Source organism: Zootoca vivipara, chromosome 14, assembly GCF_963506605.1.
Source record: "Zootoca vivipara chromosome 14, rZooViv1.1, whole genome shotgun sequence".
Classification (NCBI taxonomy): Eukaryota; Metazoa; Chordata; class Lepidosauria; order Squamata; family Lacertidae; genus Zootoca; species Zootoca vivipara.
In genome coordinates, this window is record NC_083289.1 from 37,842,434 (window position 1) to 37,856,984 (window position 14,551).

The 14,551-nt window shown below is 40.5% G+C and overlaps 2 protein-coding genes across 2 annotated transcripts in view; one reads left to right on the forward strand and one right to left on the reverse strand.

Moving 5' to 3' along the window:
- TMEM204 (transmembrane protein 204) overlaps positions 1–13,871 on the forward strand; it is a 34,260-nt gene extending 20,389 nt beyond the window's left edge. Inside the window, exon 3 of the mRNA XM_035130445.2 lies at positions 10,957–13,871. Coding sequence (XP_034986336.1) covers positions 10,957–11,201 — 245 coding nt within the window. The 3' untranslated portion in view covers positions 11,202–13,871. The remainder of the gene's footprint in view (positions 1–10,956) is intronic.
- The window catches only part of IFT140 (intraflagellar transport 140), an 85,337-nt gene that overhangs the window by 38,599 nt on the left and 32,187 nt on the right, over positions 1–14,551 (reverse strand). Inside the window, exon 18 of the mRNA XM_035130435.2 lies at positions 14,190–14,383. Coding sequence (XP_034986326.2) covers positions 14,190–14,383 — 194 coding nt within the window. The remainder of the gene's footprint in view (positions 1–14,189; positions 14,384–14,551) is intronic.

The following is a 14,551-nucleotide window of genomic DNA, read 5'->3' on the forward strand; positions in this document are numbered from 1 at the left end:
GTCTTGGACATCTCATGAGAGACCACTGCCTGAAATCCTGGAGAATCTGCTGAGCTAGATGGATCAATGGTCTAACTCAGTATCCGATAGCTTCCTATGACCAAACTGTATTCTGGAACATAGGAAGCTATTTCTTCTTCCCATTCATTCAGCTTGCCCTCTTCCATACTAGCCTTGTCAAAAATTCTAAGAAAACCTCAATCGTGAAAGTAGACTATAAATAAAAATAATACGTACATTTATTCTGAAGGCAGAATTAGGGCATGTTTTATGGATAAACACACAAGTGGCAGGTCTTCTCTGATAGATTGTGTCCTTATTGATGCCATACTGAATGTGAAGAGAAGCAGGGTACAGTCTCATAAAAGGCTTGAGAAAAATGCTGACATAAAGCAGTGATCTCAAATCTTCTTCAGAGCACGAACGCTGAACTACAATTTGAAACATTGGGACCCACTTTTTTAAAAAAACCTTTAAAAACCCCCCACCATGCATGTTACCAACTTCTTGTTTCTTTCTTTAGGGTGACCAGATGCATCCTGTACCCTTTAGTACTTGTACAGAAGAGAGAACTTTGGAAGGCGTTGCATGTCACGCAGGTGTGTGCCTGCTAAAATTCTTTTATACACAACTATTAAAAGATACAGGAGGCTTCAACTCTGGTCACCCGTCTTCTTTAACAAACCAAACCAAAAATAAAGGATGGAATTGTGGCAATCCCACTGCAGCGGTACACCTTAGGTCAGGGCATGACCAACAGTGTAGACTACACAAAATCCAAGCCAGTATCTTATTTTCATCCTATCTTCATAGGCTGCAAACCATACAGCAAGTTTCCCAATCATCACACTGAAGAGAAGTCACACTTCAGAGAGAGTTGAGTATTTCAGTCATACCTCAAATACCCCAAACATAATAATGACCTTGGCAAGCACACAGTCACTTGTCAACACTCACCACACTGACGCTTACGATGGCTCCTAGCCCTGCATCATTTTTACTTCAGCCACCTGCGTGTGTCCTTGATAGAAGTGCATCCTTTTTTCTGTTCTTTTTTTCTTTTTAAAAAAATCTAACAAAATACAACCTTAGGAAACAGAGAGGAAGGAAAGAGTAGAGGAAGTGGTATTGCTCTGCCGGCTGCACAGGGATTCACACACAGTTCCAGAACTGTGCAGCCTCACACCTTACAGGAAAGAATTGTTTGCTTTGGAAAAGCATTGTGGTGAAAATGGAAGCAGTTTTGTGGACAGAGAGTTTTGAGTAAAAGCTCATAATTTTTACTTTAGAGGCTTTTCTTTATAGAGACAGAATTCTGAATAGCTTCTATGTTCTTCAAGTAGACAAGCTTTGCCTTTTACACTTGTTAATAAGTGAAAAGCCCCTGCAAATTCTGCTATCATGTACAATCAGCTTTGCTTTGAAAAAAATGTTCAGGAAATTTGAAGAAGTCAGCCTCACAGTACTCAAATAGTCTCCCATCAGCAAAGATCCTTCCAATTCCCTCCCCCAAGCAGTTTTGCAATTACTGTAAACAAAACTTTGAAAAATTAAATGGGAGGGGGGCAGGAGTCGGGGTCATATGTATGCAGAAACACATTTATATCCATAAAAGATATACACATACAACCCCCCCCCCCCCACCATACTGGCTGTTTCGATAACCATAAAACATATGCATGGTTTGGAGAAAGTAGACCAAGAAAGAAGTTTTTGTCCCTCTCTCAAAATGCACCCCTACCCTGGTCAGGGTCATTCAGTGAAGATGAGAAATCAAGGAGAGGCAGTGGTTTAGGAACCTCAGCAAGAGGTTCCTATTCTGCTTGTGGGCTTCCCATATGCATCTAGTTGGCCACTGTGGAAAACAGGATATCAGATTAGATGGCCCACTGGTCTGATCCAGCATGGCACTTCTTATATTTTTAATCCCATTTCATATGTGTTTATTGAATAATCAAGCTACAGTGGAAGAAGGGCGAATCAATGTAGTAATGCAGGCAGACATTCAAAGAAGGAGTCCCAGTTTTTCTTAAATTGCACCACTTTGCCACATTTCATAAAAAAAACAATATTCTCTCTGGCTGCAAGATACATAGCCAACATTTACTCTTTTTTGCCAAAATCTCAAATATTCAAATATTCTCTAAAGCACACACATATGTGTGTAAAATTTGAGCGTAATTTCTAAAGAAGATAATGCCCATTCTTAAATGTTTTTTTTCCATTATCTGAATGCAGTAATATACCTGCATTAATTTCTCAAGGCTCTCTCCTTCAGAGGTTTGATGGAAGATTCTAAAGTGCTTTTAAATGCTTTGCATAGGACTGGCTTCTTATGAAACACAACTGCAGATCATAGAGTATACATCTATTACACACCATATGAGAGAGAGACTGTAGTGTAGAGCAATCGGGCCCCATAATATTTGTCAACAAGTGAAGCAATGCTGAAGACCAAACTTGAAGAGACTTTAATTGTGTAAATGCAATTAACATACCAATTTTGTTTTAAAAATATTTCTGCTCTGCTCGTTGGTCCAGAAACATGCATTAGCAAAATATCACAATTTAAAACAGCAAGAGCAGCGCATAAGAGTTAAAACCACTTCTGCAGATAATTTAAAAACTTCAGATGTAAATACTGACTGATGTCAGTTAGTTCTTTTTTCAGTCTTAAATTCAGTTGTCAATATTTATTCAGTGATTTGCAATTTTAAAAAAACCCTATACCTATTTACCTGGGAGAAAACACCACTGAATTCAATAGGATTTAATTATGAGTAAATATGTAAATATGTGAGGAGGAATTAAAGAACCTTTTAATGAGGGTGAAAGAGGAGAGCGCAAAATATGGTCTGAAGCTCAACATCAAAAAAACTAAGATCATGACCACTGGTCCATTACCTCCTGGCAAATAGAAAGAGAAGAAATGGAGGCAGTGAGAGATTTTACTTTCTCGGGTTCGATGATCAGTGCAGATGGTGACAGCAGCCACGAAATTAAAAGACGCCTGCTTCTTGGGAGAAAAGCGATGACAAACCTAGACAGTATCTTAAAAAGCAGAGACATCACCTTGCCGACAAAGGTCTGTATAGTTAAAGCTATGGTTTTCCCAGTAGTGATGTATGAAAGTGAGAGCTGGACCGTAAAGAAGGCTGATCGCCGAAGAATTGATGCTTTTGAATTATGGTGCTGGAGGAGACTCTTGAGAGTCCCATGGACTACAAGAAGATCAAACCTATCCATTCTTAAGGAAATCAGCCCTGAGTGCTCACTGGAAGGACAGATCCTGAAGCTGAGGCTCCAATACTTTGGTCACCTCATGAGAAGAGAAGACTCCCTGGAAAAGACCCTGATATTGGGAAAGATGGAGGGCACAAGGAGAAGGAGACAACAGAGGACGAGATGGTTGGACAGTGTTCTCGGAGCTACCAACATGAGTCTGACCAAACTGTGGGAGGCAGTGGAAGACAGGAGTGCCTGGCGTGCTCTGGTCCATGGGGTCACGAAGAGTCAGACATGACTAAATGACTGAACAACAAATATGTATAGGACTGGACTCGTAAAATTAATTTTGCAAGCAGCTTTAAAGAGAAGTTGTTGGAACTTGGTATTTCCATTTGCCTTTGAAGGTTAAACTTTCCTTCCATTTTACAGATGTTGGGCCTGTCCTCACTTTAAATTGGTGATACAGTTGACACTGAGAACAAAAACTACAGGAGCTCCTAACCTCATGGGAAATCTTTTGTATGAAAACAATTCTTAATTTGGGCTTGCATACCCTCCAACGTTTTCGTCCCCCAAATCGGGCATCAGATGGTGCTCTGGCAATCGCCAGCAGGGTCACACCAGAGCGCCTTCTGTTCTGGCACTCTGATTCATGCCAGAGCACCAGACCAAAAATCAGGACATTCTGGGTTCCAAACAGAAGCCAGGATTGGCTTCTGTGATCCAGAATGTCACGCTTAAAATGGGACACTTGGGGGTAGGTATGGTCTTGGCAATTTTAAGTATACCAACTAAGGCCTTCTGAAAGTGAGATTCGCTGGTGTGGTGAAAATGATCCTTCTCAACTTTGAGTTTGTGGCTAAAATGACAAACTGGGAATGTGTACACACTCCTGTTAACACACCCAGTAGACTCCCACTGGTTTGGAAAGTGGTGTACACACATTGTTAGTCACAATCCATCTCTATCCTGTAGTTTCTTATTTAATTAATTTACTGTACTTTTCCATCTGTAAGATGCCCCCTTGTATAAAACACCCCCTAATTTTTGACATTATTTTTAGGGGGAAAACCTTTGCTTGGAAATTAAACAAAGGGTCTGCTGGTTTCTCTTTAAGGTTTCCAGACTCAAAAGAGAGCAGGGCAATTAAAGGCACAGAAGTCCTGTCCTCTATTGAGTCTGGCAACCCTACCCTCAGGTCCTCATCTAACACATTGGCTCTCATTTTCAATCCTTATGTTATACCATGATATCATTTATAATTTAACACAAGCACGACTCTGTAGAGACAACACTATAGAAACAAATGAAGATAAGCTTTGAAACTGAAGTTGGCTTTCTGCCAGAATGATTCAAACAGGAAGCTCATTATTCTGATCCAAAATGTAAGTTCACAGAGCAACATTCCCCTTCCTACTTTGCCTGCCTAACCATTGACACCATCCCCTGCAGGATTCTTCTTAACAAATCCATTATCTATTTCCTTTCCCAGTAGAAAGGCACTCTCCACCCCCACTTAATGCTGACTTGTTTTTGCCAATTAACTCTTTTGGAGACACCAAAACACAAAACAAATAACGGACAATTTTTACTGAACAGTGGGACAAAAACATCAGGTTTTGCACACAATAAATATGCACAGATTGATTGGCCACTGTAGGATTTTTATAAGTGATTCTGTATTCTTCAAACTTCCCTCCAGCAGACATTTTAGCCTGCTGAGAGTCTTTAGAATAGGTGTTTCAAAAGCTTGACTTTACCCAAGAATGGAAGAACAGGTGGTCAGATGCAAAATTGCCAGCTGGATTATTCTTAGGAGAGCAGCCATTCAAAAGAATATGTTGTTTTAGGTGTCTCCCCCTCTAGGTTCTCCCAGCTGCTCCAGTAATGTTGTTAGAAATGATGCTGCTTAGCAGGAGAAGGATCACATGTAAGCCCAGACCACTAGCACCAACTTATGAGGAAGTCTGAGGGGGCAACTGACGTTGTGTATGACATCACATCAGGCAGAGCTAAACGAAGCAGCAATGCGTCTTCAATGGCCAACAGCTCCTCCTCCTGCCACTGCCACCACTGGCAGGGGACTGCTTCCCATCTCCCCCCCCCCCCCCCGTGGCAGGAGGAGGAGGATCTGGCCACTGAATCCGTGCCACGTTTGGCTCCGTGCTTCACCTCCCCTGCTCCCTGATGTTTTGGACAGGTGGGAGTTGGCGCTATTGGCCCAGACACAGGTCAAGTCCATAATGCTGGTTCAGAAGTGACATCATCAAAGTTTCAGATATAAATTAATTCCTAGAATTCCAGCCTGGAAACTAGATTGTGAAAAAAAAAGCTTATGGCTACTGCTGGCCTCCATTAATTTATCTAATCCCCTTTTAAAATCATCAAAACCGTTGACTATGATGTCTTATGGAAGTGCATTCCATAAGTTATCATGGCTAATATTTGGCATATAGGTTCATATGCATCACATTAAAATATTCTGGTGACATAAGTAACTTTTAGAGCTTCCCCATCTGCCTGAGACTTGCCATGAAATCTGAAGAGAAGAAAAGGGTGGTGTGTCATTCATTCACTGCTGTTCAGAGTTAGAGTTCAAGCAAAGGTCCTGTGAAGGGAAACAGCCTTGCTAACACAAGTGGTTTTATTTTGAGCAACACAAGGAAGTTTGGTAGGTTTCTGTGATGAATTAGTCCCTTACATAAAAGATGGAGAACTTGGAGAGTGCTGGCTTACGTTAGGCCAAACTTTAGTGGCTTATATAGCAAGGGTGGGAGTGGGCTAGGATGAAAGTGGTAGGGGGGAAAACTGAAATAGAACACAGGATTCCCCTTGTCATTTTCTGTTCCATGACAGTTTTCACACTTACATATACACCTCACACAAACACATAGGATAGTAATGCACAAACTACAGTCACTTTTATATGGTTTACAAAGAAGCTAATAAAAATAATCATTTCTGCCACTGTTTCCCTCTGCTGATAAAACCTGAGATACGTGCTTAACCAAACTCCTGGCGACTGGTGGAAATGGACCCCTCACTCGATCTGTCCACTTGGAGTTGGAACGCTTTTTACAGAATTGTATCTGAGCAGTGAATTGTATCTGAGCACAACGCGGGTGGCGCTGTGGGTTAAACCACAGAGCCTAGGATTGCCGATCAGAAGGTCGGCGGTCCGAATCCCCGTGACGGTGTGAGCTCCCGTTGCTCAGTCCCAGGTCCTGCCAACCTAGCAGTTCGAAAGCACCTCAAAGTGCAATTAGATAAATAGGTACTGCTCTGGTGGGAAGGTAAACAGCATTTCTGTGTGCTGCTCTGGTTCGTCAGAAGCGGCTTTGTCATGCTGGCCACTACCCGGAAGCTGTATGCCGGCTCCCTCAGGCAATAAAGCAAGATGAGCACCACAACCCCAGAGTCGTTCACGACTGGACCTAATGGTCAGGGGTCTCTTTACCTTTACCTTTACTGATGGTCCCTTCATCACATACCTCTGCTTCAACATCTGAGGCTCATTTCTTCTGCATTTTATTTCCCCCAATTCCTGCAACACAGCTTAGGTCAGGAAAAGGAGACTGGCCTTTGGCCAGTGGAATGAACACAGTCTAGCCCTGTTGCTGCTGCATGTTACCTCTAATAACATCTGTACAGCATACTGCTTTTTGAAAAGACAAACATAGGCTGTCTATATATGCTGTCTATATATTTGAAGGTAACCCACTTTGCTTATTGAAGATGTAAGTGAAATATAGCTGTGCCTTCACACTATAATACCAATATGTTTGAATTGCTGCAACTATCAAGACTAGCCATTCTCACACATCTTCTTTGTATCTCAACCCTGGCCAAGCCAATATCAGACACCATACCCTCCAACATTTCTTCAATGAAAATAGGGATGTCCCATTTCGTAATGATAATTTTACTATTTATAACTCACACATATTACTGGGTTGCCCCAGTCACTCTGAGCAGCTTCCAACATATATAAAAACATAATTAAACATTAATCATTTAAAAAAAAACTTCACTTTACAGGATTGCCTTCAGATAGCTCGGGGGTTGGATAAATCCATACCCTCCAACATTTCTCCAATGAAAATTTAGACATCCTAAGGAAAAGTAGGTCATTCCTGGATCAGATCAGAAACTGGGATAGCTCCTCTAAATCAGGGACATCCCTGGAAAATATGGACACTTGGAGGCTCTGAGACATTGCTGCTGTTCTGGGCTTCTCTTTCTTATTAATATCTCCTTCAACTCCAGTCATCATTTTAACAAAATTCTCATGTTTTGTTTCATGCCAGTAGAATCACACACACAAACTGATGCCAAAATTGTGGCAGTTGAGCTGTAAGTTGCCTGTTATATGACAGCACTTCAAGCAACATCTAGATACCACTAAAAGCCAGCCTATGCTTGTTTATGCTTTGTCCTTTTTTTTACAAGTCCCTGTATTTTTTTAAAAAGCAAACTAGCAAAAATACTATTTTATTGAAATTCTCCAAGTTCTGTGCTTTAATTTGGCACCTCAAGCTCATATCTTAAGAGTTAGACTGCATTAAGGCTGCAATCCTATACAGAGTTTCCTGGGAATAAACCAAAGAAACTCAGTGGGACTTATTTCTGAGTGGACATATGTAGAACTGTACCGCAAGTGTCCTACAATCTACAATGGCATCCCCACAGGGAAGAGTATGTGAAAATGTGAGCGAAGGGCTAAAGCTTTGAGGCAGAGCATCCATTTCACATGCAGAAGGTCACAGACTCATTCCCCCAGTAATACTGAGCTAGATGGATTGGATTAATGGTCTGACTCTGTATAACTCAACTTCCTGTGTTCCTATCTTTCCATTTTTAAAGTGCACAGGACAGCACACAAAAATTGTTGTTTCTGCAAGAGCATTTCCAGGAAAAACTACTCTGAGGGAGCAAAATGCACTGTAAAGGACATTAGATCCAAAGGATTTAACCCATACGTACTATATGGAAACTTAACTGTGAATGAAAGCTGGAGGTGGGTGGGAACCTGCTACTCCTCAGAACCATCCCTTTATTTATTGCTGGCCTTTGCAGACATTAATCCCAAACCAGTACCAAACAAAACCAGAAAGGCTCTATAAAAATATAACACAATGAATTTTTTTGAACTTTCGTGAAAGGATAAATTGTACTGGATGGCGCTGAAACTCAGCAAGTTTGCACATGGAGATCTAGTTCTAGTCACCCCCCCCCCCAAGCTGTCATATTCAAACCCAATAATGTCTTGGTCAGCAACTCAATTTACAGGTGGACCAATCTGAGAAGTGAATGAAAGGTGGGGATAAGCTACCACCCTGTTCTCCAAAGTCAAGTGCCACCAAGTCCTAATAACCTAATCCTCCAATCAGTTTTCTTGCCTCCATGGGAGAAACAGCTGGTAACTTCAGGGTGCTGAATTTGGCTGAACGGCCTCTAGTTGCTGACCCCTTCAGAATACTCACTATAGAAGAAAACAAACCATCAAGTTCCCTTATAGCCATTTTTTAGGATGCAGTCACATACAATTGTCATAATGTAAGAGATGTGCAAGCAATGCCAGTAATTCACAGAAAGCAGAGAGAGATTGCCTTCATGTCTGACCTGTCCTTGCCCACAAACCTAACGGAATTGGTATCTGCAAATCTTTATGTCCGTTTACGGGCCTTTGTTTATTCTAGTCTCCCTTTGCAAAGGGGCCCTTTTGTCTATGTGAATTCCTTCTGTTATGGTGGTGGTTAAGGAAGTGTTTATGGGAGTAGGGGAAGCTGATTTTTTCCCTATTATGTGAGACACATTTGCCTCTTTGTATATTGTTCTTGTCAGGCTAATTAGATCTATAAATTACTTCCATCAAAAGTTAATAACTAGAGCTGCAAGGGTGGAGGAGAGAAAGAGAAACTAGAATGATGCATTGAGGTTCATCAAGAAATAGGGCACTGCCTTAAAGGGAAGGTTTTGCGATTACATACGCAAAATCTTGGGGTCAGATGTTCTGGGTTCTACTGCTGACCCCATGACAGATTTCCTGCATGGCTAGACAAGTCTCCTCACCTCAGCTTCCTCATCTCTGAAACTATGAATAACCGGATATTTAGGATACATATGAAGTGGGAAGCAGCAGTGGGATTCTTTGTGTTCATAAAGATCTTCAAGAGCAGTGGGATAATGTACTGCAGAAAGGCAAAATACTGTTGCACTTTAAGATTAGATGTTTTCCTACCATTTCACGGGAGATTCCTAGATAAAGGAATTTCCCAGAGGAAAAAATTATTTTCCTTCTTCACAATATCCGTGTTTATATAACTCTTCATTGAAAGCATGTGAATCCTTGTTCATGGCCTCTTGAACTAGTACCACACAGAGCCAATTCAATATGGAAAGCCACTGGTGTGAGTGGCTCTTTTGGGTGATTTTTAACTCTTGTCAGAACAATTCCCTTGAGAGGATCTGCTGCACTGACATTGTTTGAATTCATGTGCAACACAAAACACCAAGACAGTCTGGACAATCAATTTACTAAGTAGAGATGGGTCCGCACATCAAAGGAGGTAACTCATACAGGTGACTGCTTGTATTAATTGGACCCAGTACTGCACTGTCCATTGGTTTTAAAAAGCTGCATAGCTGAGCTTAAGAGTTTGAGGACCTTTCTACACATGATTGTTTGCCAATATGTATGGCACATCCTGGATATGTGAGTTTTCAATAGGGGAACATCAGATTTTCTGAGTAGTCAAGGCACAGTATTTAGTATGAGTGGGGAAATGTCAGGCTTTGGAGTGCAAAGAAAATTCCGCCGACCTTGCTGCTGATTTCTTACGGCAGTTTTGTACATTTTATCGGTACTTTAAGAGGGGTTCTTATTATTGCCTTTTTTGTATTGCTATGATGTGGCAACTACTATGCATTCCCGCTGGAAGGAATGGCAGGGTATAAAATGGAAAGAAAGAAATTAGAGTAATAGCTCAGTTGGTTAGAGCATGGTGCTGATAATGCAAAGGTTGCAGGTTTGATCCCCATATGGGACAGCTGCATATTCCTGCATTGCAGGGGGCCGGGCAAGGTGATTCTCAGGGTCCCTTCCAATCCTACAATTCTATGATAAAGGCCACAACTGGTGCTAGCTCAGTAACAGAGGCAGAACTCAGAACACAGCTTTTAAATTTAAAAACAATGTTTAAGCACTGAAAGTATTTGAAAACCAGTGACCACTATCTGCTAAAGGCTCAGTGAAAGTGAAACTGGTTGAATGGGTTTCCTTTGTGCATCTCCTAGAAATGCACAGAGTCAAACTGGTTTCTAGTCTCCTTTTCCTACCCATTTATGTAACCTTGGTTCCAAAGTTTTACGTGTCCCTTGGCCTCCTAGAATTAAACAGAAAATTTACATTGAGTGCTATTCAATGGTATTCAATACCAAGTTTTACTCAGAGTACACCCATCAAAATTAATGGGCATAACTTATTCATGCTTACTAATTTCAATGGGTCTACTTTTGATTAAAACATAGTTAAATATCACTCATTATGTTTTATGATAACAATATTTAACTACTCTAGTGCCAAAATATGGAGATGCATGTGTGTGCATGCACACTTTTGCACACATGAACCACTATCAGATGCGCATTACTGGGCAAGATACAAAGTTCTTTTGCAACAAGTGTTTTTTCTAGAATGTCACATTCTATTCTGCACCTTTCTTTCAGGTTTTGTTCTGGTCATTGGGTTGGTGACCTTCTATCGTATTGGACCCTATACCAGCCTGTCCTGGTCTTGCTACCTGAACATTGGGGCTTGCCTTCTGGCCACACTGGCTGCCGCCATTCTCATATGGAACATCCTTCACCGACGGGAGGACTGCATGGCACCCAGAGTCATCGTTATCAGTCGTACCCTGACTGCTCGCTTCCGACGTGGGCTGGAGAATGACTATGTTGAGTCACCATGTTGAGAATATGTGGGTAAAAGGGGCAGACTCTTCAGAGAAGACGACATACAAAATGGACTGCTTTCTATAAAATATGCCATGTAATTTAAACATTGAAGGAAATCACTAAGTTCACTTTTCAATTAAAGATGCCCAACATTATTACTTGGATGGGCTACATCTATATACATGTGTACATTATACACCATCTCTCCTCTCTGATGTACAGTGTAAAATATTAACAGCTCAACCATCCTCATGCAACTTCAGTCAAAAGTCAGGGATATTAAGGGTGGTCGCTTATGTACCCAAACCCAGGAAATGCATTGCAAAAAATGAGGACAAAACGGGGCAGAGATTTAAATAAATGTGTGCCTGCTAATTTAAATGTACTGTCGCAAATTTAGAAACAATTACTATAATTAAATAGAAACACAAAATATTTCACCATGGTGGGGAACAAGATGTCTGCGCAATCTGCTGTCCAGGTGCTAACTGTTGGTGGACAGCAACTTACAAAGCCCTCCCTGTTCTCTTTCCTTATGGTTCTTTAACCAGGCATGAGTTAGGAAGCCCTTCAAATGGAGGGTGCCTTTAAGCAGAAGACTATCATCTGAGAAGTAGGGCACATGGCCATTCTAGGCAGATTTGAAATGTGGCAGATCTACCCAAAATGAGTTTTGTAGGACTATGGAAAGGGGGAAAGATAACCCAATATTCCAAGCTTGAAACTTGGTTAAGAGAAAGTTATCCTGCACTGAAAAACCTAGCTATGGAAAGTATCCTTTTTTTGATCCAATAACATAAAGCACATGAAAGAGGAAAGGAAAACTTGTTCCATGTCACATTTTCATCAACATCATACCATTTGTGTAACACATTCATTATATTAAAGAGTCAACCTTCCATAATTCTAAGTGCATCCAATCTGGTAGGAACAATTATTTATATTTCAAAATTTACAAACCAAAAAGCTACTGACATAATAGTAGAATTTATGAAGAAGGACACATTTTTTTAAGGAACAAAAGTTGAAGGTTTCAAGCTTGTCTTCTTTAAAGCAAATGTTTCGGAAAGCTTCGCATGCCATTAAACCGATGATAAAGAAGTACACCCAAAAAAAACCAGCACCCTGTAATGTGATCCATTTATATAGTTATGTTAATAACCACAGTTCCTCTTTTCATCACTCTAAACAGTTACCCAGTTCAAATTTTACTACTGGGCATTTCCATATTTGGTGCTGATTTGAAAGATTCACTATTGAGTATTTAAGATGCCATGTCAAAAATTGAGATCAGAGGCAGATTTAACTCAGTGCAAACAGTTCTGCCACACTGGACACCAAGCCTGGGGGATGCTGCAGGGCATCACAACTATTGTGTAGTGAACTAAGAATGGAAGACAAGAGGCAAGGGGGTGCTGAATTTTGGCCTTGCACAGGGCGCCGCTGAAAATTTGAAAGACCAAAGTCCACCCCAGTTGAGAGACAAACTACAGACACTATCAGGAGACACAGGAGTAGGGTAGAGTTTGAGTTCAGTTTACTAGAGATAAAAGTTACTCCTTATTTATCTAATGGGAGTGCAAAAATATTGCCTTCCAACAAGCCTCATAATTCTGTTTGGCATAGCACTGAAATTATTGTAAAATGGGCAGGTCCAGAACACATGGAAGAAAGAAATGTGGGAAAAGCAGGAAGAGACATGTGTGCCACATAAAACTGAAGATGCTACAATTTTGCTATAGGCATAGCCACTTAGACAGAGAGGTCAGGATGACAGAGCTGTGAACTTACATATTTACTGTCTCTTTCTTAGAGACTTGTGTAGTATATATCTTTAAATCTGTGCTTTGATTTTTGGCGTCACCAACTCATCTTCTCCACTCCACTCCACTCCACTCCCCACCCCAATTTCATTTTCTTCACAAAGAAAATAATCAAGCTGGCTCTTGAATTTCATTACAATGTAATTTGGATGCCAAATAAGGGAGAAAGCAAGTTTGTCACTTAAGCCTCAGCACCGCAGGACAAATGTGGACAAATTAGCGCCCATAGCACACATACAATCATTGAGGAACTATATTTAGCAAGTGGAAAACCTGCATCAGAGTAAGAATATTAAAAAGTAAGTGCAGAATATACACTAACCATTCTTGGGTGTCTCTAGTACTATAAAGCTTCATACATAAAATTATTCAAGACAATTAAAGTTATAGTTCTGTGGACACTTATCTGAACACACTGGGTCTTGCTGTTGAATGGGACTGTACTGTACCTGTACTGTTGTATAGGATTGTACTGTAGATAATGCAAGTTGGAACCATGAAATGAAAATTGTGTGGGCAGGCATCTGTGTTGAAGCAAACTGTCCTTTCCTGCTCTTAATTTCCCACCCCAGTCCACGGCCAGCCTCCAGAATTTAACATAAACTTGTAAGGCCATCTTCCTAAGACTGCAGTGAAAGATCGCATAATCAAAAACTGGATTTTATTTTAAAATTTGCCTGGCTTGCTTTCTGGAAAAGCTCTGTATGCTAAAAAGTAAATGTGTTCTAATTAACTACCTTTAATAAAATAAAATAAAATATTGGAATATTTAAAACATGTTATTTCTGCTAATATTGCAATAGCCATACTATAATAATGTGAAATTAAAAACAAATGGTGGCTCTGTGGCCAGTTCTACTGTTATATTTTTGAGTCATTGTGTTTGTTGTAGGGGTATAAATAAAGTAGCCAGTGTGGTTGCCTTCAAGGAAAAAAATTCCAAGAACTGACCAAGAGGGTTTATGTTCTGCTATAGGAGCAGACAAAGCATTCCAATGACATATCTTGAATTACTTTTGAAACTTCAGAGTTTGAAAAAAAAGGATAATAATCGGGGGCTGCATTACAGGAAATATAAGCCCAAAAGTTCCACGGGCATCTGGATTTACTTACACACCTCTTTGGATCCTAGCCAGCACATACAAAAATCTTGTAGAAACCAAATCAAGTTAGTATCCCTACCTTTTGATAAGCTTGATGGATTTGAAGGCCTCGTCCATATCCCCAATGGTGAGATAGAAGCTGAAGTTAAGCATAGCATCACATGTGGCCTTGTCACACTCTTCCAACCCAATGAAGTCTCGCAATGGCCTTCTTGCTACCATTTGATAGAGTGTTACCCCACTAGGCTCTGCCTCATCTTTATCAGCTTCAGGCTGAAAGGAAAGCACAAGTCATATGACGAGCAGAATATTTTCCCATGAAAAGAAATTCCTATATAATTTTAAAGCCTGTGAAAGAAGCTAGATTATTATCCAAAACAGTTCTTAGATTTTGAAGACAGTGAAAGCCTCATATTAGCACTATACTTATTATTTTTACTA